This window comes from Acanthochromis polyacanthus, chromosome 15 (genome assembly GCF_021347895.1).
Source record: "Acanthochromis polyacanthus isolate Apoly-LR-REF ecotype Palm Island chromosome 15, KAUST_Apoly_ChrSc, whole genome shotgun sequence".
Classification (NCBI taxonomy): domain Eukaryota; kingdom Metazoa; phylum Chordata; class Actinopteri; family Pomacentridae; genus Acanthochromis; species Acanthochromis polyacanthus.
Window position 1 is genome coordinate 17732394 of NC_067127.1, and position 23378 is coordinate 17755771.

Consider the following 23378-nt stretch of genomic DNA (forward strand, 5'->3'; position numbering starts at 1 on the left):
TATTGTTGTCTAATTGTATAGCTGATTGACAGAAAATGAATGGCAGCTATTTTGATAAAATCATTTTCCAGTAACAGCTTTTCAGTTGTGAGGATTTGCTGCTTTTGATTTTCTTATGCCATAGAAAACTTAAAGTTTAGACATCATACAGATTAATTAGGAAAACAAACAGCATAATAATAGATCATGGTGACAGTTGTTTGATGGAAATTATCTAAGTGACTGTTCAAAGTGTCAATTTGATGATGCTAGTGAGTTGCTTTGTCAATGTTTTGAATCTTTGGTGGTATTAATGTAAGTATGTTACAGTAGCACCTATAGGAACTGCAAGGCAAGGACTAAAATATGGTAAATGGCTGATTTCCATCCAGCAGAAAGTCGGGGAATTCCAAATTGTCCCGAATGACTCCAAGTTTCCCTCCTGGTATGCATTTATGACTGGCAGCCCCAACTTCACTTACCCAGCGACCATCAACCATTACAGTTCTCCGAGTCGTCCCCCAACCCCCACCCCTCTTATCAGCACATGGCCATCAGCTCTTACCTTGCTAGTCCTGCCCTTCCATTACAGTAGTCACCCCACCTCATAATGCACCCTTGCGGGCGTGCTGCTCTCCGTTGGCTTTTCAGTCTCATCATATTTCCTGTGCTGCTTTCTTTTGTCCAGAATCTCTCGTCGTGGCTTTTATTTATTTATTTCTCATAAACCCATTATCCTACCTGTGAGCCGCACACCATGAGTCTGCTGTTGATGGCTATTGAGCAGCTCAGTCAGAACAACTGGGGCTTAAGTGCACTGTTCCGGCCAAGGTCACCTTTTATAGTGGCATTTGACAGATGGCCTTATCAAATTTCTCCATTTGCATTCTCTGGAAAATCGGTTGTGCCATTTAGAGTAAACTCTTCATTTATTTTTACATGGAGGCTGTTTTTGCTACACTTGGCTCTTTACTGTTATGGTTGGCCAATCAATTGTAAATGAATTCTTTATCTTGCTCCATTAAGCCACTTATTACTGTTTCATGTCAGAATCTTAAAACAGCACTTTGGTTGCTGGTCTGTGGTGTTCATTCGGCTTCCTGCTGCTCCTGGTTTGTTGTATAAATTGGCCTTTTAAATGTGATTTTATTGGCCTCTTTGAAGGCAAACTGTGCTGAAAGTATGCATTTTGCTCTCTTATACATGAAAATTTCAACTGTATCTCAGCAACATGAACCAGAATTTGACACAAGGTTTGATTGCTGAATGCTAAGCTGACATATTTTGCCTGTATTTTAATGCAAACAAACATTGAGCCTTATTAGTTTTTGCATTGATGAAATTCATGAAGAGTTTTGTGAGCATAAAGAAACTGGGGCAACTTTTCTGTGCAGACACTGCTTCCTCATTTCATTTTTAGAAAACCAGACTGTTGTGCTTTTTCTGATAATCATATTTAAAAGTAATCATTGTATTTGGATGTCTGGATTCCTTTAAGTGACTATCAACATAGAACATCCGCCCCCACATAGCTGGTACATCTCCAGTGTTGTCCTGCTTTGACTTCTTCCTCCGCCCCGCCCTTTCCTCGAGCAGAGTTAGCACATCCTGCACACCGTACCTGTTACCCTGCAGTATAATCTGGATGATCAATGGTGCACAAAAAAAGGAGGCATGCTCCATCCTGCAGTAACCCAATCTGATGCCTCCTCCTTATCCGACCACTGGAGAGGGCTGCTCATGCTGCAACAGCACGACCCTCTGCATCAGCACTTTTCTCCCTGTCTCTGTGTGTTTATGTACTGCATGTGCGAATATGAGGGTCGGTCGGTGTGCGCGCGCATGCATGTGTCCTGGCAAAAGCCTGAATAATTGATGAGCAGTGGAAGGAGTGAAAGCACTGCCGGACGGGACGGAGTGTGTAGGAGTGTGTAGAGATGGGGGAGAGGAATACAGTGAGGCAGCAGCCTGGCTACGATGGGCTCTGCAACTACGCCCAAAAATCACCTCCTGCTTCGGACTGGATGGTAAGACAGAGGGGGGAAAACATGAAGAGGAAGGTGGAGGGAGGTGGTGTTACATCTAATGTGGATCAGGATGGAAAAACAGCAGGCGCTATATAAATGTCTGACATGTGCAGTATTTTGTGTGCAGTGCTGGGGTTTTTTGCAGCAGGCAGGAACAGCAGTGTTGTTTTCTGAGCATGTATGTGTTGATTTGCGAGCGTGTGGGTAGTTGTGGCAGAGATACCACAGAGTAGATGACAGTTGGAGGGTAGAGCCTCACTGCAGCAGCGTACTATGTCCATAGCTTCTCTCAGGTACCTGTGTGTGCATGTGTGGCTATAAGATTGTAAGTCTTCTAGCTTAAATCTCACTGTCCCACTTGTATCTTTTCTCTGTAATGAAACTCCAGCTCTCTGAATGAAGGTGTGGTTATGAGTGGAATCTAAATGAAGTCAAATTAGATAAGTACTGATGTAAATAGTAGTGAACTCAGCCAGACTAACTCCAGGTATCCGGTCTGTGCCCCCCTCTCAGACAAAGAGGAAATTCATTAATTTTGAAGTGCAGGCCAAGCCAGACGTCTCCAGACTCAAAGGATTTTGTGCTTTGTCACTGTCTGCTTAGTCTTTCATCATGACTACGTTACTCTGATTCATTTCTTTTGATGGAAATAGATAAGCGTGATTAGTTTTATCAGCTTGATGACTAGATGTCAGGAGGGGTTTTCTGTTTTATTGCTTTTAGTTGTTAATGGAAAGAAGTATGTATAAGGAGGAAGCAATACTGTCTTAGCAACGCTATTTATTACAGTTGGGTCAAGACATATCAGCAGGTTATCTTGTTTTTGTGGAGTTTGCTCTGATTCTCCCTCTGCATCATCTATCTTTTCACCTCCCACCAAGACATATCAATGAGTCAAAAATGTGCCTCACACTGAAGTCACATTTTCAAGGAATGTGAGTGCATCTTTGGCTCAAGAAAGCATGCTTATAAAAATTAGAAAACATTCTGCTAGTCTTCGCAGAAACAAAATCTGCCCCAACATTACGTAGATGGTCTGAAGATTAATAAGTCAGAACATGCCTTCTAAATGAGTTACATCTTCTGAAATCCTATTGCAATTTCACCGGATAATGGAGAGCCACGGCTGGCATTTGGACGCCATTGCTGATGTGGTTACAGTGTCTGTAAATCTGAATGATCCTGCTCGTGATTAACACAGGGTTTGTGCATTGTTGGCTGCAGGAACGACCTTGCTGGTTGTTGACCTTGTAAAGGACTGGCAAACTCCCAAAGCAGTCTGCCCTGAAAGTGTGCCTTGGATGACTGTAGTGCTGCACACTGATCCATCTGGTCTTATTGTACACAAATCCACCTTAATGCAAAGAAGTACATTCTTGCAAAAACATATCTTGTTGTTTAATAATGTAATGTGATATAAAATGTAACACCAACAACAAGAACTTTGCTTTTTGAAAGTTGTGACGGAATCCCATCTCTTCATCAGACAGATGTGAATAACTGTAAGTGAATGGAACGCACGTGAATCAGGTAGTATGACTCCCACCATACAATGGGTGAACCTAACATAGACCAACCCAACCCCACCCAGAAGATAATCATAGGCTCGACGTCAGCCCTAAGCTGCTTAAGGCAGCAGGCTGGTTGGGCTGAAGACACTCACAGTGTAAGCTTCTTTCCGTATGTCTCATTCTGCTCTACCTGCAGCAGACTGCTTTGTCACACCTACTGCCTGCTGTTTGTCATCTCCACCTCAAGGTGGACATCAGCGCTTCCACTTCTTGCATCTACTGCACATCTGAAGTGACAGGTGGAGGGAATCCTAACAAGAGGAGTTTCCGCTGGAGGCCTCCCTGGATATTGCCATGATTTAATGATGAGCTGCTGTGAATACACCCGTCGGTCTCCTTTGTTTCTTGTTTTGTGCCTAAATGAACGTTTCTCCTTCTCAATGTCTGAGGGCAAACGGATTTTAGACCAAGTCTGAGCCCGACACTGGCTGACATCTACCTGCGGTGCTTCACCCTTCTCTGTGGGACGGTTGAAGGGGAGCAGGGCGCCATGCCCACTCTGCCTAGTCTCAACAGCCTGGGCAAGCTGTGCAGCTCCAGCCGCAGTCACAATGTCGACCGTGTCCGAGTGAAACGCAAGAGCTCGGTCAAGCGTATGTCTGTCATCGAGGATGGACACGTGGCTGAAGTCCTGTACCTCATTCCTAAACAGTACATGGAGCAGCTCCCATACCTCAACCCAAATGACTATTATCTAAGTGAGAGGCTGAATGAGGTCGCTACAGGTAGGACAGGAGAACAAATAGAGATCAATCTGCTTGAAACATTCATTCATTCATCCATCTACTACTGCAGCCATCCATTCCAGCTGCGGCTGACTAGTAACTGTAACATCAGCGTTATTGATGATTGCTTAATCAATGAGCAACAAAACAACCATCAAAATGCAAAAAATAAAAATTAATTAAATGCAAGCACATTGTACTTTTAGACGCTCAAATAAATGAATTTGCATTTAATTGTATTATTTTTGTCCACTGTCCATCTTCTCTATTGTTTCCACTTTTAAATGTAACGCTGCAGCTGTTGTTTGCTGCAGTTTAACTTCCCTGCTTTGCATTCTGTTTGTGAGTACGTGTCTGTGAGTGAGGTGATCAGTTGTTGTTTAAAGATCACTTCATTTTAATTGGATGACGGTGAGCGTTTCCACCTTCTGAGGCTTTTCATATCTGACCTGTGTGCATGTGTGAGAGCTCCTGTTACGCAACGATAGCTCCTCAACTGCAAAAAGTCAGAAAAGTCAGGAAATTAATTACCATCCTCCCTCCATAGTTATATAATGTGAACCCATATGCAATGGCAGACCTGCTGCATTTTGCCAAGAAACAGTACATGGGGAAGAGACATGCTGGCTTATATCAGGATTACAACATGGGCATGTGGTCAAATGGAGATTTCCAGACCTTATGCATTCTCTGACTGAATGCCAGACACAGTAGTAAATCCATCATTGCTTGGCACTTAGTTGTGTGTAAGTACCGTTGTGTGTAAATAAAGCAAACACCAGCAGCACCTTCTATTTTTGGAGTCGAAAGTTTGATTTTGACGAATCGCGCAGGCTCAGGGGAGGTTTGCCTCGTCAAACTGACCCGGGATCAAAGATCACAGGGGTCAAGGCTTGTGTTAGCTATTTCATTTCTTCGCTGACAGCTAAAATCAATCAGTGACAGCGACATGCGATAACTGTTTATATTCAGTGCAGTCTGTAGTCATTTCACTGCAGCTTTAATTTGTTTGTGGTTTGGAAAAAGTCAGACTTTTCTGAGATCCAATATCTGTGGAAAAAAAGCACCCGACAAGAAGCAGTAGTCATCATTTTATTCAGCCAAATCTTTTCCTGAACCTCTTTAGTGTCGACCTGACAAAAGATGAAGCATTCTCAGTTTCCACACCATAAACAAGTCCGCATTAATTCACCGGGTGATTATTTTTGAATATGAGTGGCACTGATCCTGCTTTCCAAGTGGTATTATCCAGAGGTCAGCATGTGTTTGATGATACCTCAAAGAAACACCAAGATGAGTCAGCAGCCCAAGCTTCCTGTGGGCTGTGGAGAGAAAATGTGGTTTGTAAATTGTTGAAATACTCACAAAAACAATGTGATTTGGTTGTAGTGCAAACATATTTTCTGTGGATTCAGAGTAGCTACACAACAGGAATTATAATGCGGCACGGGTGGAAGCACTTTGAAGAAGTGAACCTGGTTGTGCAGGATTGCCGTTCAAAAGGTTCTTACCCATTTTAAAATAGAAGCGAGCTGGTGAAGGGCTTGTCATTATCCAGCGACAGAGAGTTAGGCCTGCCTATGCTCCAACAGAGTTGAAGAGTTCATCCGAGTTATTTGTCATTTTTTTTCTTGTGCTCTGTTGAAAGTAAAAAAAAATGTGCAAATCGTCACCCAGCACAAAGACACACATGCATATGTGTGTGTGTGTGTGTGTGTGTGTGTGTGTGTGTGTGTTTGTGTGTGTGTGTGTGTGGCATCACACAATCCTAATTTTAGGCCCAGAGATAACTGTGCAGTCTGTCTACACAATGCACTGTTGTTTACTGTACATGTGCCCTCTTACATTATAATGTCAGTTCGCTTTTCTGCTCAAGACAATAGTGTAAAACCAGGAGTCAAATGACATTCATCACCGTCTATGGAAGGATCATGCTAAATGGTAACAGTGAGTAATCTGTACTGATATGAGGGCGGTGCTGTAGTGCACTAGTCAGGTTATTAATGGACAGTCAGACATGGATCATCCATAGGTGAGCCAAATACAGTAGAAACCTTTCATCCATGGATAATAGGCTTTGCTCCTCAGGAATTGCTCTTGGCAAGCTTTGTGTGGCATGAATGTCCTGCAGCTCCAACAGAGATTATTAAAAGAGGAAGATGATAATAGGGCCATTACAGTGGATACAGTAACAGGATGTCTTTGTGTTGCATTCAGGAGTTGCACTGTAAAACGCTTAGATTTTTTTTGTACTCAGCCAACATTTTCATAAACTGCTCAAGTTTTCGTCATCATACACGCATCACATATTTCCTTTTCTTTGTAATAAAAAAGGGTGGAGTGCTGGAGGAAAGTCCACTAACTATTTTTACCGTTTGCTTCAATGGCACGTCTCCATTGCCTGATGAGAAGAACACGCCTCTGTAGAAGCTGATGCATGTTGATGGGTATCCAGAAGGTGGCACAGTTGACGCTGCAGTGGACGGATGCACTCTGCATGTATAATGTGCTGCCTGCATCAGCATTTACAGTAGCGGTGCTGATAAAAAACTGTTCCTCCCTTTTAACCGTGGAGATGCACCAATGGATCAGTAACTGTTTGGGCCAGAATTATTTTTGTGACATGAGTGACTACTGAAATCATATTTTCTTTAGTTGGCACACTGTAGTGTCTCCAGACACTTAGTTGGTGCTTTGCTGTGTTTTCTTCTGTTGAATCAGTAGACTTTATTTATTCCTCATTTGCTAAAACAGTGGGATTTCCAAGCATCAAAATAAACAAAACAACAAATCACATTGCCTCAGCTCCATTGGAGACTTGCAATAATTTTTCATGTTGAAAATGTTTTCTATCTCCCTGGCAGATGGGAATCTTGTTTATTTTGCAACATTTTGACAACAACAGTCGAGCTGATGCGTGAGTTGACGAGAAATGTCATTTTTTCATATGGTCATTTAAGTGCTAGATGATATAAGAGCTGGTGTGTTCGCCAGGCTCAGCAAGAAGCAAGCTCTCCCGTGCTCTTTGTAATTGGATTGCAGAGGATCCACCAAAGATATTAATACAAAGCTCATGCTAGAGATCACTGTAAGTCTGGCCTTTGACCTTAGAAGGCCTTACTTGCCCTCTCATGCAGTCCTTATACATTACATGGCCTGTTGGAAGCTATGAGATTATTAACAACTAAGGTTGCCACCCAAGGTGAGGGCGGCTGTGCTGTATGATGATCAGGTGGACAGTGTTGATCTGACTATAATCCCTTCTTTCTGTCATGTTTCTTACTGTACTCCGACAAGTACTCTCAAAAGACGTCATACAAGGAGGCTTTTTTTAAACTGTGGATAATGAGTTTAATACATCTTTTATTTAATTTAATTATTCATTTTGGTACTTGCTGTAACCACCTCGCAGTCACGACAGAGCGAAATTACCACACAAGTCGGTCCTGTGCTTTGTAGCTTTATTTTTGACTGTGTTGAGGCTCATGTGGTGTATATTTCAAAGGGGATCCAGCTGATGTATCCCCTCAGTATTTAGAATATATACATTTTACCCAGCACCTAAAAATACATGAAAGAAGCAGGAGACTTTACCTTTTAGAAATTGCTATAACAACACTCCTTGGCCTTGACTTTGTGATAAATAAAGGAGTTTCCACCATAAATTGCTGCAGAAAAGGAACAAATTGGTCCATGGGAATTCTTCAGAGTGCAGGAAATTCTGAACCTAGAAATTTCTGGAAAGCTCCAGCGTTCAATTGAAATCTATGCCCATGCGTGTGATCTACACTCCTTAGAAATCTATTTGTCAAATACACTATTTTTTCCTCAAAGTGAACCAGTCTTTCGGCACAGCAGGCTAATTACTGCACTGAAAAGAGTAATTGATCTCCACCTGCTGCCCTGTTGTACTGAAACAAATTCTTCGTTGAGTTGTGTGTTGTACAGCACCGTATTAAAGGGTCGTTCCGAGAAAAAAATCAGCGTTGAACTTTTAATTTGAGCTTGTCTTCATGTACGGGGTTATAAATACACATCATACCACGCAGTTTAGGACAGAGTTGAGTCAGACTGATTTGCTGTGAGGATAAGTTGTTGCAGCTGGGAAAAAAACAGAGGAGACCTAGTTTATCTGAACACATATGAGTGACTTTAACGTCTGTTCCTGCATTATTGCTGTGTATGTGTCCAGAGCCGTCTGTTCTGGGATTTACTGTTTTTGGTCACACAGAAGCAGCAGCAGCAGCAGCAGCAGCCACCTGGTTGCTGCAATGAGGAGGCGGCTGACACAACAGAGGGGCTGAGAGAGGGAGCAGGAGGGGAAGAGGAGGGAGGAGTGGGAGGAGGAGGAGGAGGAGGAGAGGAGAGGGATGGGAGGAAAACAGGCAGTCGGGAGGCAAACCCCACGCTGGAGCTGTGTTTTTGGGAGGAGAGCTTCGCAGCGCCTACACCTCTCTCTCTCTCTCTCTCTCTCTCTCTCTCTCTGGTGTCTCGGCTCTTCTTCTTTTCTTTTTTTGCTCTCTGGTCTTGACAAAAAAACAGGATCTAGCAGCTGCTGTGTTACTCGTGATTGATCCTCTGAGCCTTTTCTGGTGCAGATATACCTGGATTCCAATGGTCATGGTCAAAGAAAAAGGTATTCCGGCGGTGATGTATGTGTGTTTGTGTGTGATTGTCATGAGTGTGTTTTTACGGGGTTTGTTTTGCTTGTCATGCTGTTGACTGTCTGCAGATGTGCTTTATGTCCATTAAGGTTTGTGCTGCTGTGTCCGACTGTTAGAATTTCATTTAACTGGGCTGAATTCTCAGTCCCTGATTTGATTATTTTTAGAGGTGGTATTATGGATATGGTTTTCTTCATGTGGGTGTGTGTTGCTTGGAAGAAGCATGACTAACGGCACAGTCTAAATGTGCATCTTCAACACATCAATGTGTTCTCTGAGAATAGCAGACTTGAACATGCTACGCCCTTCTCAATACTCTGCTGCCTGTGTTGGAGTCTGCTTAATTCGGCAGCGTCAGGCTTTATGTAAATGTACATGGGAGGGAAGCATCCGGCTTGTCGTACAGGACACCGTATGCGAAACCTTCCCAACCGTGATGTGATCGGTTAAAACAGTCCGTCTCTGCAAGTCAGCCGGATGAAAAGGTACCGTGTAGAGAGGAGAAGTGGAGCACTAGTGTAGGGAGCCTCACTGCGCAGAGCTGAGGACCTGCACTCTCCGTCTTTCTCTCTCCCTCTCCCTCACTCTGTCTGCAGCCGTTGCCATGGCGACCATCTAAAAGGTACACTCCATTGTTGTCAGCTGTGGCCCCATTCATAGTGTCCTGTTAAAAGAAAAAAAGATGATTGTCTCTGCCGATGACTGGGGTCGCCCAGCTGTGTGGGACGAATTAAGCGAAGTCAGGGGGCATCGTTCAGGGATATTAACATTCCCTGTAATTTACGGGGGCATGTGGTCGTGAGGTTGGCCATTGTTTGTCGAAATGACTCACAGCAAGCAGCAACGTAGACACAATTTTCTACAATAAAGAATTCTCCTGTTTAAAATGATTCCAAAGCCATGTAGTGGCAGTAATTGTCTGCACACTGAGGGCAAATATTTAAGGTAAATTAAACTGAAGTAGCATGCGTAGGGGGAATAAGCCTATAGCTTTCACATTGACTCTATAAATATTCCTGAGACTTCATTGCTGTAATGGAAAAAGCAAAGAATTACATCATTTCCACTTAGTTCACCGGACTGGAAATGAATGTAAAAGTCATTAATCACTGTAATAACTGATTATACGTCACCGTTATACTCCCAAGTCTCTTAACAGTGTCTCAAGTTGCCTGCTGTATTGCTCCTGTGTGTTTCAGTTGATGCTGTACGGGTTAATCTTCCCGCTCGCATATTTTGTGTCCCGTGTGTGGGCATGTGATATTTTCATGGTGCGTCTGAAAATATTTCTATCACTAAAAAACATCAGATTTTCTTTGACAGATACGAGTGTGTAGGTTTGTTTATGTAGCTGACAGCACACTGTTTGGCTGGAGGCGGCGTCCGGCTCTGGAGCTGCTCCCTTGATGTGGATTCGACCGGCCACAAAGGAAAGGCCTTCGCCACTGAGTCCCCCGTGTTGGCAGGACACCCATAACCTCTGGCTGCCACGTGTTCATCTTCCACAATCCCTCTGAAAGTTTTCCATAACCTGTCTTTACCTCGTCTGGTGACTTTTGGCAGTTGTGTGGCAGCAGGAGGCTTGCTAGAGTTTATCGTCCACATTTAAAGGCCTCTTGGTTGTCATTGCTCCAAACAGAGAGCTATGCTTTTGCAAACTAAGATTTTATTGTGTATTCTCCAGGGAGCTCATAATGCAACCTGTCTAAGACCAGGTGGGCTCTGTACCATCAGGAGGCACAGCTGACCCAATAATGAATTATACAGTGTGCTCACAATGATGAATCATAATCAAGCGACTGCAGTGTTAGCGTTTTGTCTGCTTGCAGGCGGTTGTCCCATTTCCAAAGCCAAGAATACTCTTGAAATAGTTTGTAATTTATTGAGCCCATGTGTACCCTAGGTAGTGTGAGCTGAGGTTGCACGTGCTTGTGAGATTTGTTGTAGTGGATTTGTTTCTCGATTTTTGCATCAAATTGCGTACGACGGGCAGCTCTCGTGCGCGTCTGATAATCGGCATCACATGTACGCTGCCTGTCTTGTGACGCACCAGAACTGTCAGCTTTCACAATCTGAACATTTTCTCCTGAAAGTCTCCTGCCATGTGCCTTTCTAGCTGCCTCGTGTGATTTCGCAGAGTGCTGCAGACAACTGCAGTGGTGCCTCATCTTTGAAGCTTGCCAGTGTCTACCCCCTGAAAGAGGAGCTAAACCCTTTCACAGACATCACTGCAACACACACACACTCTCATAGACACTGGCTGTTTGTACAGCTGGCACACAGGACCAGAATATACAGATGAGATAAGTGGCCGGCCGTGGAGAGACAGTCTCTGACCTAAAATATACAGGCTAAAACAACAAGAGTAGCATGAGAATCACATGAAAGAAATACAGAGTGCAGCCATACATTGTGCCAGTCAGCAAATATTATCCCTGTCTGGCATCAATCAGTTTGATTATCACGGGAAATACAACCCAGGAGTGCGGGGCTGTAATGGACTGTCATTCAGAGGCAAAGAGCCAAGGCCTTCATAAGCCCCACTTCTACCAACACAATGGCTCCTGCAGTTCATGAAGCTACCATTGTCTCCTCTTGGCTAAGTGACTGTACTGAAAGTCTCTCTTGCTTATTATAATTGTATGTACCTGCCCAACTACAAACGCTCTGCACTGTGGCGTTCAAGCATTAAGAGCAGATCATTATTCCAAGCTTAGGTCCCTGAGGGTTAGTTATTCAAGGCTTGGGGGAGCCTGGTGGAGGCCGATAGGGTTCCCCTCCGCAATTTGTGCCCATCTTTGAAGTGCTTTGTCTGGGACGCTGGTGGTGGGGCAGAGGGGGCGTGGAGGCGGTGAATACGTCCATACATATTCATGGAGGGGAGGGTTAAGAGCTTCTTGTTATGTCTGGATGATAAAAAGCTCCATGCACCCTTCCCCCCTAAACACACGCTCGCACACGTCCAATCATACGTTGGGATTTCACGGTGGGCAATTTTTGCAGCCTTTGATATTAATCATGGGTCAGGCCCCATTGGAATACAGCGTCCCAAAGTGGGTAGAGTGGATGGAACTGGGGGTAAAATTGTTGTTTGAGTAGACACATCTGGGGCCAGAAGTGTTGGCATGGACACCAGGAGTGGAGCTCTTTCTCTTTGTGTCCCCCTCTGTTTTTGTCTCACACACTCCGGCACATGCATGATACTGTACAGACACATTCATGGCTGCTATCTGGAAACTCTTCTGAAAGCGGGTGAATATTTTATAATATCTTTTCATCTCTCATCTATTGTTTAATTGAATCCCCCCCTCCTTTCCCCTCGTCTCTCTTCAAACTTCTACGATGCATTCCTCGGGGTCCATGTCAGGAAATGAAGGCAACAAAGTCTTCCTCACCAAATCCCGTGCTCTCAGTCAATAGCCCCCCCACTCCATTGTTATTTACCAGCAGGGCCGGGGGCACGTGTAACAGAGAAAGTCTATCCTTATTGCCAACACAGCGAGGCTCCTGTTAAATGGGTGGGGGGTGGGATGAATGTTAGGGGTGGAGAGAGCAGCCCCCGTTTCTCTGGGCTCGGCTTTGGGATGCTCTGCTAGTTATTGTTCCCTCAGCACCGCCGTTATGTGTGTGTGTGTGTGTGTGTGTGTGTGTGCGTGCGCTCATTGTGTGTTTAGGTTCATATCAGTCACTTTATCCTCTGGTGATGAGGCAGGACAGATCACTCTGTCAGCACAGCCAACACATCCAGCCCAGAATGAGGAATGTGAGCAGCACTCGGAAAAATTGCGCTACTGTATATTTCACAGTAAGTTGCTCTGTGCTGAGGTTGCTTCATGTACCGCATACTTACTTATTTATAGCGTTATATAATATACATTCTTGCAAATCAAGCGCCATTTTGCTGCTATCACAAGAACCCCTAAAGACTCAGTAATGAATTTATTTCACATCCATGTTGTTGAAGTAAAAATTGCTGAAAGTTTTTCTTTTTGCAGACATGGAGTCGCGAGTGTAAAGTCCTGCTATATCTTTCAAAGACGAATGGATTTTATGTCCGAACAAATGCAATAGATGGTCAATCGGAATCCTCTTAGCAGCCTTTTTCAATTTTTATGAAACACCACGCAGCGTCCACTGTCTCTGTGCAGCCACTGTTCAGGCAAACACAGCACTTTACAGTGGAAGAGGCGGAGTTAGGCTGGAAAAACACAGCGCCCATAGAGTCCCATCCAAACCTCAGCTTTCAGATCCTCCATGCATGGGATTCAAACATCTGTCTTGGATTTCTGTCAATCTGTTATGACGTTAGCAGTGTTGACTTTTCCATGTTGGGCTGTCCCCCACTGACAGCTCAGAAAGGTTAAAAATAGTACGTCAGACTTGAAAATGGACTCAAAGAGACATTTTTGGCATCACTACAAATATGTCCTTTAAGACTGCTCTGATTTTTATTTTTAAATCAACGCTAGTTAAATGACTGTGTAATGTGAAAGGCTTAACTTGTACTGACAAACCCACGGAGAGAATTATTACCACCTCAACGGCTCTTGCAAGGAAGCTCTTCTTACTTTTTATGAGACCAGCACAGCCCCAAATGTTAGACAGTGAATGGAGTGACTAGGAATTACCTCAATGTAGGGTCTTAACTTAGAGTTAGAAGTCTGGAAGATTCAACTACTTGTTGGGTTTGCAAACTAAGCACAAAAATGCACAATTTTCCCATGTTTTTTCACTTGAGCTCATATATTTCAACCTTATTCCTCTCTGTCTTCAGCGTTGCAGGTTCCCTCCGCCATCTTTCCATCAAATAAACTCAACTTTGTGTGTCAGTGTTCCCATACTGCCACAGGCACTAGCCCAGGGATTGGTACACTGTAAAAAGTGAACAGTTTACAACAGTTTATAAATGCCCTTTGTTTGAACAATTTACTGTTATTTTACGGATTTGTTGTTTTGTTGAATTACAGATTTATTGCTTGTAAAAACACAGAGAAAAGTATTGTGTTACTGCCAAAAAAAAAAACTAAACTGTACATAATGTCCACATCTAATATGTGTATTTAATAGTTTGTTCCTCTACAATGTGTGACTAAAAAAATGACAAAATTTCACTGTATTAACAGCAAAATTGTTTTTTGTTTTTTTTTTTACAGATAGTTGGCGTCCAGGTATAGCATCACAGAGGCATCACATAGGCTACTGGTCCTGCAGCATAAAACTCTGTTGTGTTTGATGGTGAAGCTATTATTTTCGAGAATCATTGAATGATTCGTCACCAATCGTCCCATCATTCAATGCTTGACCGGAGTTGCTGCTGCATAGTTCAATGTTTTCCTCCATGTCCACGATCGACACAACACTCTTGTTTGTGGTTCAGAAGAACTCTGGAATATGTATCTTATATGAGCACTATCGCACAATTTGATCAGTCAAAGACATTTGCTCTTGAAACCCAAAGTAGTTAGCTCATAGTCATCAAAATGTAGCAGCTACAGAACCACAGATTTCCTAAGGAGTTGGTGGAGACTAAACTAATAGAAGACTGAATATTGCACCTTTAGGAGATGTCCAGTGATGCAGTAATACAATACCTAGTAACTTATTACAAAAAATGTACATTTTTTTAGTAAATAGTTGTGTAAGGGATTACAATTTCATATGTAGTAACTGGATTAGAGCTACTAATCCCAGTAATGCTTGCTTGGTCATTTAGTGGACCTTACTCTGAGTTTGACTGAGGGTTTAATCTCTTTAGTCTTTGTTCATTGGCCAGGTTTCAAGATAGTCTAGTTTGCTAATTAATGAGTCCTGAGGTCAATTAAGGCAGGTTAAAGGCTTTGACTCTCACTAACTCCAAAGTAAACATAGTTACAAGCTTTGTGTCCTTGGTCGGCTTAGTAATACTAACCGCGCTTGTAATTACGTTCAGGATTAATCTAGTTTTGCTTAGATACTGTGTGTGTGTGTGTGTGTGTGTGTGTGTGTGTGTGTGTGTGTGTGTGTGTGTGTGTGTGTGTGTGTGTGTGTGTGTGTGTGAAGGATTTGCAATCAATTAAGTTCTTCTCATACAGTGTTTGGCAGTGGAACAAATCTAAAATAACTAGAACAATAACTAAAATGTTATCTAAATCACATTATAGCCTAGTGATGCAACCAAATTGCAGGAACTCCATTTTTTTTTTTTTGATAAGGGTACAATGTGCCACAGCATACTGCTATAAATGAAGCATCATGAAGCTACACAGATGCCTTGGCTTATAAATCATGTTCTCCAGACAAGGGAACATTGCTGTTTGGTTCAGATTACAGCAAAAATGACAGAATCATTTGTTTCAGTTGAAAAGTAATGTAAAAATTGCGAATCAGACCAAATTTGTGACTCATATTCCAAGATGTGTCGCAACATGATTTGTTATTCATATTGTTCAGCCCTGAAAGTAATACATTTGCAAAATAATATTGCTTTTTTAGAGACCATCTTGTCCATCGTTCAGATCGATGCTAATATTGCCAAGCAACTGCTGTATGCTCACTTCAATAACTCTACTGAGTGACAGTGTAGCCCTTCTGTGTTCACAGCATGTTCTGCTGCTTCTTAAGAGATCAGTTAATACAGGTTTAATATTTCATAATCCAAATGTAATTTTCCTCATCGTATTTTGTGTTATTGCAACAATATTACAGCATATTTTTTAAATTAAAAACAGCATAACTATGTTTGAGGCAAGTTTTCTCTTTAGTGCTTAAAGGAAATACCTGTTATTACTTCTACTGTGTAGTTTTTGTTCTCATTAGTCATAAAGGAATAACATTGTACACTATAATTGCAGAGATCTTGGAATAAGGCGACATCCCCCAGCAGATGGAGTCAAAAAGCCCAAACATTGAAACATTTACACATTTGGGCAGGCTGTAAACAAACCATCAGGTTTTTAAAGGAACTTTAAACTTTGCTTAAAAAAACAGTTATTGTTTTGGCCTGTGTGGCTTTATTTGATAGGTCAGTGAAGAGACAGACAGGAGAGTGGTTAGGAGAATGGGGAAAGACGTGGGAATCAAACCCAGGCCACTGCATCGGGAACTGTTGTCCCTGTTCATGGTTTCGTTTCACTTATTTTTAAAGGAACATGTAAATGGACTGTAAATTATGTGTTGCTCACACACTATTTTACTGATTGTTATCATTATTTTGGTTTTACCTTCAAATATGGGGCTTCATAATAAATAGTCTGTCTGTACATATGACCACTCATACTGCTTTCCCTGTCGCACTAGTTTGTTACTTAATTACAGGTGCAATTACTTTCATGAGTACAGTGTTGTCACTGCTGATGGTAATGACAGCCAAAACTAAAAATATAAGACTCGATTGCTAATAAACTGTAATTGGCCTGGATGGTTGTTCCAGAGTGTGTGTGAGGCTTAAAATGACTTGTTAGATTGGATATTTCTGCAGCTTGCGGTTGCCCAGATGGCCTGTGTTTTTCTGTGAAGGTGCAAAGTCACACACTGAGCTGCTGAGACTCAGTTCACTGTCACATTCGTCTGGTTCACCTAGAGATGACTCATTGTCCTGCTGAGTGTAATCATATCAGAGACACCAGGGAGACAGATCCTCCCCTCATAACCCACCTTCTTCCCAACATCCCTCCTGGCATCTTGTGTTCTTCTTCCACTGTTTTTTTTAAACTCTCACATCTGCTCTCAGTACCTTTGGACTCCAAATTATGATTAGACTGCTGCTCTGTTATTGTAATTGTGTCTTTTAATAGTTTCTTTTATCGTGTTCCATGTTATTATAGGGCATTTTAGCCCAGAGAGCCATCTCATTAAAAAAATCTAAAGCTTGATTTCTCTTTCTGATTTGATGTTACTGTAATGAAACCCTCATGTCAGAAAGTCACTGTAGAAGTGGGATGCAGGCTCGGCCAAGTCATCAATAATCCAGAGTAATATCTCTCTTTGGTCGACCATCGATTGTTCGTGATGCTATTTCTGTGCCTTTTGTGATGCCTTTTTTAGCCTTGCAGACTAATGATTCATTGCAGAGCAGAAAGAGCAAAGATCCTTTTATGTGTATTCTCCCTGTGTGTGAGTGCATGTTTGTGTGTGCATATCTTTGTTTGAAAAAGAGACAGAAAGAGGAAATGAGAGGATGAGAGGGAGAAGCTGACTTACTAGTTAAAGCTCCTGAATGTGAAATAATCTGGTGGTTTCAGACAGCTGATAAGCTGTGTGCAGTGCGGCACTGCAGCAGTATTTATGTCCCGTACAGTAGCAGTGGATTAATGCCTGCCTATGTCAGGGACGCCCAAACTTTATACTGTGGAGGGCCACAGGCTGACATGACATGGATCAAAGACAATAGTGGTGCTGCTTGTAGAGATAAAGCAAGCTGATAATAGCTTCTCTGTCTTATACAATTCTGATGTCTGTCACAATACCTCACAGGAAGAAAGTGATGTCTAAATCTGCATCCACATCAACATCTGTGCATGCTAGCGAGAAAAGAGGTAATGAGTACTTCAACATGGCTTTGGGTAGAACATTGGTAGGCTATGGATCCATTACTTTGGTTTGCTGCAACTATTTGTTGGATTGTTGTGAAATTTGGCATAGACATTAATGTTCCTGATGAAACTTACTGACTTCGGCTATTCAATGTTAAAATTTTCATGTATCCGGAGAAATATCTCTCTTGGTGGATTGCTATATAATTTGGTCAACACTGTCTCACAAAATGTTATGATTATGAACAACTGAAATGAATTCTCATCCATGTTTTGAAAGGAGCCACTTTTCTCCCCAAAAGCAAAGGCTGTGGTGTAGTAGGAAAGGCTTCCAGTTGAAGAAGCCACAAAGTCCACATAAGGAGGTAGGATGGTGATAAAGGTTAGCAACAGGACTTTAACCCAGGAGTTGCCAAAATATGTTTCTCTCAAAAATTAGACTGCCATTTCTGTAGTTGCATAGGAGTGTACTTTTAGAAGTCAGAGCTTAACTTAGTACAGACATTGATTCCCAGAGGATGGATCGTAATGACTCTGATTGCCTTGACTTTCTCTCTATCACTACCATGAACTTGATATCTCAACAATTATTGGGTGGAATGTCATTGAGTTTGGTTCAGATTGTCATGCCCACCTCTGGATGGACGGTAATCACTTTTATGATCTATGTACTTTTATTATACAGTAGTGTATTCATTAGGTCAAAATTTAAATTGAATATTTGATATTTGCTGTTCTTTATCTTTAATGGAAATGTTCTAAGGGCAGCATGCTAACACGAGGAGCTAACATTACTAACAGTGAGCACCGCGCCTGCTAAACATCAGTGTGAGCGTGTTATCATGCTGACACAAGCATTTAACTCAAAGCACCACTGTACCTAAATAGAGCCTGTCGATGCCACTCATGTGGATTTACGCTCTTGTTCAAGTTGCTCCGCTACTTTGTATTCTTTTGTTCTTCTTCTTCTCTTCTTCTAAAGCACTTTGACAGTGTAGCTGGAAATATTTGTGCTTTAGAAGCTGACATTTGCTGTTTGGTGTTATTTCATTTATTTTCAGCATCTTTCGAGTGAGATATTCAGTCTCAGCAAACATGATGCATCCTCTGTTTTATTCTTACTTGTGCTCAGTGTCATGTTGTGCATTTGACATCCACTAGAGGTAATTAAACTATTCATGAGATGAATAATTGTGGCGTTAAGACATATTTGTTACTTTCACATTTGTTAGTGTTTGATGAAAAACACTGTGTTTAGAGCTTCAATGTACTTTTTAAACAAAAGCAGTGTGGGAACATAAGCCAGGATCAGGCAGTAAATGGCCCATAACTCTAATTTATGTTTTCCTTTGAGGATGAAAATGCATTAAACTCAGTAGATTTCATCAATATCCTGTCAGTGTGCCATTTACCAGGCCCTGCTCCCTCAGCATTCTGACTGCCCACCCTCCACTGATCAAGACAGACTATATTTAGCTTGTTGCTCTCTAGAGAGCCTATCCGGCCATCAACCCTAAGTTGTGCTGTCCTGCTCCGTGTTGTTGTTTTTTATTTCACCCTGACAGGCTCTGAGCAGTTGGTCTTTATCTCTGGTGTTTGTGTGATGCTCTTCTGCGCAGCGTGTCCTTTGATGAAAAGACTAAAAGCAGTGTTACAAAAAGCTGCTCCGACTGCCACATCCAGGGACCACCGCGGTGACTCATCAGCATCACAGATCACGAGTAATGTTAATGTCTTATCTCTTGCAGTGGCTCATGCGCAGGACACACACCACCACTCCACAGAGAAGCCCCTGATTCAGTGCTACAAGTGCGGGGAGCCATGTAAGGCGAAGTGCTGCGGGTGCAGAACAAGCACTTTCACCTTAAGTGCTTCACCTGTAAAGGTACAGTAGCACAATGTGGATTGATGGAAATAATCATGAATCATTCAACTACACAATAATTTATTTAAAGACACAAAACTGGCAATTAAAACATCTGGTGTGGAACAGGTTTCACTAATATTTACTTCCTGTGATTTGTCTCAGAAATATTTCATGTCAGACAAACCTAGTATTACAACAAAAACGGCCCGTCTTTGGTAAATAAGTTATGTGTTTACAATTTAAAATGAACCATCAGACAGCTTGGATGACTATTTTTTTCTGAAAAGGAGAAAAAAGCTGTGGGAGTCGTGCGAAAATTGGCAGCTGAAGTGTGAAGTTTTAAAATGCATTGCTAATTTGATACTGTCACAATAGTAGGACATTTGCTACCTTTCATTCAGTACACGTAGCCTAATAAACAACTACTTGTGTACTCGTGAAGTATGATAGATCACAGGTGTCTGACATGAAGCTAAAAAGGCAAAAGTGCAACCGAACAAACTGTTCTTTTTTCCATGACTGTCCCAAAAGCATCCCAGTCATACAAGTGAAGCAGAATGCTAATGTCCCTAAAGGCCACAATGTCCTTTCCATCTTCTTCTAATGAGACAAATACATGATGCTGTGACTCATCTTCACTTTTCAGACCTGCATACTTCAATTAAAATGCCATTCTGACTGCCACAACAAGGGACAGTGTAAATCCTTCTGTGTTTAGCCTTATTATGTGACATCACAACAATGTAGCCGCCGCTGCCGGCCAACCAGGCAGTCTGACTGGGCTTGCCCTGCTGAAGCCCTTGTAGTTAAGCTGTGACTGGAGCACTGTTACGGAGTTAGCTTAATTCACCAAGGGCCCGGAATAACACTCAAACGCTGAGATTAGTACCTAATTCTGTCCTTTACAAGTGGATATACATGACTTTAGAGAGTCTGTGGTGATAAAAGCGTACAAGTGTCTGTGTGCGTGTCAAGTTGTTGCCAAAGAAGACATGAGGCCAGCTTTAATAACCAAAAGACTCACTGTCCTAGTCCTTGCTCTAAATTTATGTGTGCCAAAGTCCGTCTCCAACTTGTAGGCTGACTAATAATAATTGTCAGTCGTGGTCTTGCCAAGTTGACCGAGCTTGTTGACACTCAGAGGTTATAAAAAGATATTATGTCTTGGCAGACAATTTCCAAATAGGCCCTTTTTGCAAATTTTATCTCATTACATGAAGCACGTATTAGCAAAATCAATCAGCTTCCTTGAAATCATTCAATTTCATAAGGGGAGCTTATTAAGTTTCAAAAAGGCATTTTATGTAATGGCAAGCATCTGCTGAAAACCCGAGCCGGTTGGACATCGTAGGCCAAGGCCAGTGAATCTCCAGTGCTGGTGTCTTTTGACTCAGTTAGCTTACAAGCTAATCTCATCATCCCTGAGCCCTAATGCAATTAAATGTGATTGTTTCCCTCACCCGCTCCCATTCATCCCCAGGATTTAGCGTGGCTCATTGCATAAGAATGATTAGGTGCAGTTATCTCAAACATCAAAATATTTTCCCTCTTAGCTGCAGCATTTCTAAAAGGCTATTAAATTCCCAGACTCACTCGGTGGTGCTGGTTGAAATACTGTACATACAAGCACATGATCTGAATTATAATCAAACCGTACATTGAGTGCATACAAAATAGGCAGTCTGTGCTGTAATACAGTGACCACACTTTAACAATGCAATGTTATCATTTGCAGTTTCTGGAATATAATAAAATGTTATTAATAAATTATTGGATGGAAAAGAAGTGCTTATTATAACCCAGAATGCATTTTAATGCTTTTTTTTAGTCCTGCTGTATAGTACTACCTCATATAGCTGCAAATGTGCTTGGACTTTAGTCCCATCATGCACATTTGATTTGAGCTTTTCAAATGATGGTAAATGACAGTCAAAAAGCAAGCACAATAAAAACCTTTTAAAAAGGTTAACACACAAGAGATGGCAAAAGCATGTCAAATTAAAAATGCACATGTTTCAGGATGGATCAGTCAAGAAGAGAAACATCGCAAATTTTCAGCCACCCTAAGGCCGTTATTAGGCCGAATGCTTTACACGTCTGCACTGACTATCCTACAAGGGTATGCTTACTCAGCAGTGGTGTGCAAACATGGAATATGTAAATGTCAGTGCAGTGCACATGTATGGAACAAAGGTCCTCCAAGCAGCCTCCAAGCAATTTAGGAAAATTGTGTAGTAACAGCAACTATAGGTCTGTGGTGTCTGCAGCTGTCCATGTACGCATCTGCAAGAAGTATCACCAAGGTTATATACTTTTTGTATCCGTGTAAATGGAGGGTCTGCCATAAATACCCAGTGCTGACCACTGCTGCCAGTCCAAAATTCGTGACCGTCCACACGGTCAGCACACTACAAGTACAGTAGTGTGCATTAACACAGTATGGAGATAGCGGTCTACTGTGCATATATAGAACTGATTCCTACATGAGAGTCTAAGTGGACTTGAATGTAGTATCATTTGCAATTACTGCACATATGCAATATGCACAGCTGTGGATCTGATCAGACTTAATAATTTACTGTATGCATGAGTCCAAAGGATTTCCTTGGGAATTTTTTCCAGAATAAGCCCACGCAGTCTCCTCTGTGGACCTACGACATAAAATGTATGCTCAGGTGCTTTTAAGTAGTATGAGTGTGTATACGTTGAACACACAGATGCTAAGCTACTGAGTCGAGTCCTACAAGCGGAACAGAAGTAATATTACAAGTCCTTGATTAGACTCCCTTGCAGATGCTCGTTAGACATGCACTCTATTCAACAATGTTGCCCTGCAGCATCCACAGAGGGGTTATGCGGACTCTGTCAGACTTGGTCAGATGACAAAATTTACATTGCATGGACCCTAGTAGATGCTCCCAGACATGGAAAATATAACAGTGGTTAACAACAGCTCTGTGTCCATGGCTGCCATGTGCAAGTGAGTATAATCAGGGCTAAGTGTTTGTACTTGACATCATGGAGCTACTTTAGTTTAATTTTGAATGCCATGTTTTCCCCAATACAGTCATTCATTCAGATGCTCAGCAGCAAAACCCAAGTCCAGTGTGACACCAACATAAAATATCCCAAACTCTCAATTGTTCCTTAATTAGCATTTCTGCCATTGCCGGTCTTTCATGTTTGTGTTGATGACAAGGTTATACTTGAATAGAAGGAAGCTTGTTGGAGGTTGGCAGTGTAGTATGGAGTATTTTGAGTCAGTTATCTTCAAAAACAGATCAAGGCTATTTCCTGGGCTACACAATTGCAGAATTGTTGCTGCATTGAACAGTCAGCCTCTAAAGTGACAGTAGAAAAACCTTGCAGTAGTACTGATTAATAGACATGAGCTCTAAATGCGGAGTTCCTTCAAAGGGAGAACTTACTGGGATTTTTTTGTGCGCAACTTGCAACACTGCTGTTGAAAAGATTTTCTGTTACACTTCCTACTGAAATGCACATAACAGAATGCATTTTTCACAGATTTTTTTTCAGTCAGCATCCATGTCATGCATTCAGTGAGCCCCTTAGAATTACAACAGACTAGCAATTCTTAACAAAGCCGCTGATGCATGGAGGAGCTGGGCGGCTAGATTGTTGGATGCTTTATGTGTTGTATGGGCAGAGCACTAAATAACATGACTCTCAGAGCGCCTATGTGTGTGTCCTGCGCAGTGTGTGGCTGTGACCTCGCCCAGGGGGCTTCTTCATGAAGAATGGAGAATATCTGTGCACGCTGGACTACCAACGAATGCACGGCACCCGCTGCAATGGCTGCGGGGACTTTGTTGAGGGAGAAGTGGTCACTGCCCTGGGCAAGACTTACCACCCAGCCTGCTTCGTCTGCACCATCTGCAAGTAAGAAAGCCTCTCCTGTCATGCCTTTTTTTTTTTACTGTAGATTATAAACCACAGATCAACTGTTGTGAGTTGCAGAAACACTGTAATTATACTGACAAATGACAATGAGCTACAACAAGCAGTGACTTTATC

The 23378-nt window shown here is 42.1% G+C and overlaps 1 protein-coding gene across 11 annotated transcripts in view; it reads left to right on the top strand.

Annotated features, from left to right (window-relative positions):
- The window catches only part of ablim1a (actin binding LIM protein 1a), a 48001-nt gene that overhangs the window by 2996 nt on the left and 21627 nt on the right, over positions 1-23378 (top strand). For 2 of the 11 annotated variants that reach the window (XR_007947332.1, XM_051960336.1), the window contains exons 1-3: positions 8639-8938; positions 19225-19361; positions 23061-23243. Coding sequence is in view for 9 of the 11 variants with exons in the window: in XM_051960336.1 (XP_051816296.1) it covers positions 23095-23243 (149 nt within the window). In the remaining 2 variants the exon portion in view is untranslated. Of the gene's footprint in view, positions 1-1631; positions 2007-8633; positions 8939-19224; positions 19362-23060; positions 23244-23378 lie in introns of those variants that run through there. The other 9 variants (XM_051960338.1, XM_051960341.1, XM_051960333.1 and 6 more) reach the window with 8 other exon arrangements.